The 2,071-nt window shown below is 65.7% G+C and overlaps 1 protein-coding gene across 1 annotated transcript in view; it reads left to right on the top strand.

Annotated features, from left to right (window-relative positions):
- The window catches only part of FGFR4 (fibroblast growth factor receptor 4), an 8,827-nt gene that overhangs the window by 3,458 nt on the left and 3,298 nt on the right, over positions 1 to 2,071 (top strand). The window contains 5 exon segments of the mRNA XM_019473814.1: positions 384 to 470; positions 786 to 916; positions 1,017 to 1,127; positions 1,273 to 1,463; positions 1,908 to 1,958. Of these exon segments, the coding sequence (XP_019329359.1) occupies positions 384 to 470; positions 786 to 916; positions 1,017 to 1,127; positions 1,273 to 1,463; positions 1,908 to 1,958 (571 nt within the window).

Here is a 2,071-nt window from a genome sequence, read left to right as displayed (position 1 = left end):
TCACCACCTCCACCTCGGGCTCGTTGGCTGTGGCCATGGCCGCCATCATCGTGGTGCTGTGCCGGATGCAGACTCAGTCAAGCAAGCAGCCCCTGGAGCCCATGGCAGTCCACAAGCTCTCCAAATTCCCACTCATCCGACAGGTGGGTGCCAGGCTGGAGCCCTGGGAGCATGGGGGGACCTAGGCCACTGACTGGCTCCACAAGTGCCACCTGCGCCCATCACACCTTACCGTGCTGCCAGCCTTGGGACTGCCCTCCCCACTGCCTCCTGCAGCTCCCTTGCCCCATTGCTCCGAGTGAGGGTCTCTCCGCGGCACCGTTGGGTCTCTGACCCCAGAGCACGGGGCGGGATGGCTGAGGTCACTTGGGCTCTCTCTGCAGTTCTCCCTGGACTCCAGCTCCTCCGGGAAGTCCAGCACGTCCCTGATGCGCGTCACTCGTCTCTCCTCCAGCTGTGCCCCAATGCTGGCTGGGGTCATGGAGCTGGACTTGCCCCTCGATGCCAAGTGGGAGTTCCCCCGAGACAAGTACGGTGCCGGGCGGTGTGGGGCAGGTCTGGGTCTGGGAGCTGCTCTCCCCATCCACCCCAGGGACAGCAGCACATGGGTGACGGATGGGGAGGACTCCAGCCATCACCAGACACCTCAGCACTGCCGTACCCCGAGGTGCTGGGACTCGGCTCAGACCAGAGAGGGGCAGCCACATCGCCTCTGCCCCTCAGGGTCCGGCCGTGCAGTGGTGGGGAGTGGGACCATCCCTGCGGTCCCTCACGGTTCTGCCCATCCCTGCCAGGCTGGTGCTGGGCAAGCCCCTGGGGGAAGGCTGCTTTGGCCAGGTGGTGCGGGCAGAGGCTTATGGCATCGACAGAGACCGGCCAGACAGAGCTGTCACCGTGGCTGTGAAAATGCTGAAAGGTAATGGTTCCCCTGCCAGTGTCCCAGGCACAGAGGTGGCATCAGTGCCAGGCTGCAGTGCCACCCCAGCTGGCACGGTGACATGGCCCTCCTTCCCCAGACAACGCCACGGACAAGGACCTGGCTGACCTCATATCTGAGATGGAGATGATGAAGCTCATGGACAAGCACAAGAACATCATCAACCTCCTGGGAGTCTGCACGCAGGATGGTGAGGGGGCTGTGCAGGCAGGCCTCAGGCAGGGCATGGGCATGGAGCGGGAGCAGGGGATGGGGCTGCTGGGGACAGTGGCAGGTGGGACGCTGGGGTGAGACAGGGCAGGGCAAGGGCTGAGCGGAGTGGATGCCCTTCCCAGGGCCACTGTACGTGATCGTGGAGTTTGCTGCGAAGGGCAACCTGCGCGAATACCTCCGCGCCCGCCGCCCCCCAACACCCGACTATGCTTTTGATGTCACGGCGATGCCCGAGGAGCAGCTCTCTTTCAAGGACCTGGTCTCCTGTGTCTACCAGGTGGCCCGTGGCATGGAGTACCTGGAGTCCAAACGGGTAGGGCTGGCACAGCCAGCGCGGGCTGCCTGTGCTCAGCACAGCCCAGGGAGGGGCAAGGTGGTGATGGAGGAGCTGTGTGCCCCCACTGTCCCCTCTCTGAGTGGAGAGAGGGAGCCCAGCCCCTTCCCGCAGGCTGTCCAGAACCTCCTGGCCACATCCAGCAAAGCTCAGGGCAGTATCTCCCCAAAAATGTGGGGCTTAAGGCCTGACCCACCTCCTGGGTGTCCCCCCCAGCACTGCGCCTGTCACTACAGCCAGCCCAGTGGCGGGGGGGGCCCCCCCCCCCGGGGGGGGGGGCCCCCCCCCCCGCGGAGGTGCTGGGGGGCCAGCAGTGCTGGGGGATGCGTGGGAGGGGAGTGGTGGCTCTGGGTGTGGGGAGGGGACGCACAGAGCTGGAGCTGCCATCTCACGCCCACTGCGGGCGATGCTCCCCCCCGGCAGTGCATCCACCGTGACCTGGCTGCCCGCAACGTGCTGGTCACAGCAGAGAGCGTGATGAAGATCGCTGATGTCCATGACATCGACTACTACAAGAAAACCAGCAACGTGAGTGGGGAGGCCTGGGAGGTGGGGCGGGGGGGGACAGGGAACCCCCGCCGGGGCTG

Source organism: Aptenodytes forsteri, unplaced genomic scaffold (genome assembly GCF_000699145.1).
Source record: "Aptenodytes forsteri isolate BGI_AS27 unplaced genomic scaffold, ASM69914v1 Scaffold54, whole genome shotgun sequence".
In the NCBI taxonomy this organism is placed as follows: Eukaryota; Metazoa; Chordata; class Aves; order Sphenisciformes; family Spheniscidae; genus Aptenodytes; species Aptenodytes forsteri.
The sequence above is the reverse complement of the archived record's forward strand: the minus strand, read 5'-3'. Positions and strand labels throughout refer to the sequence as shown.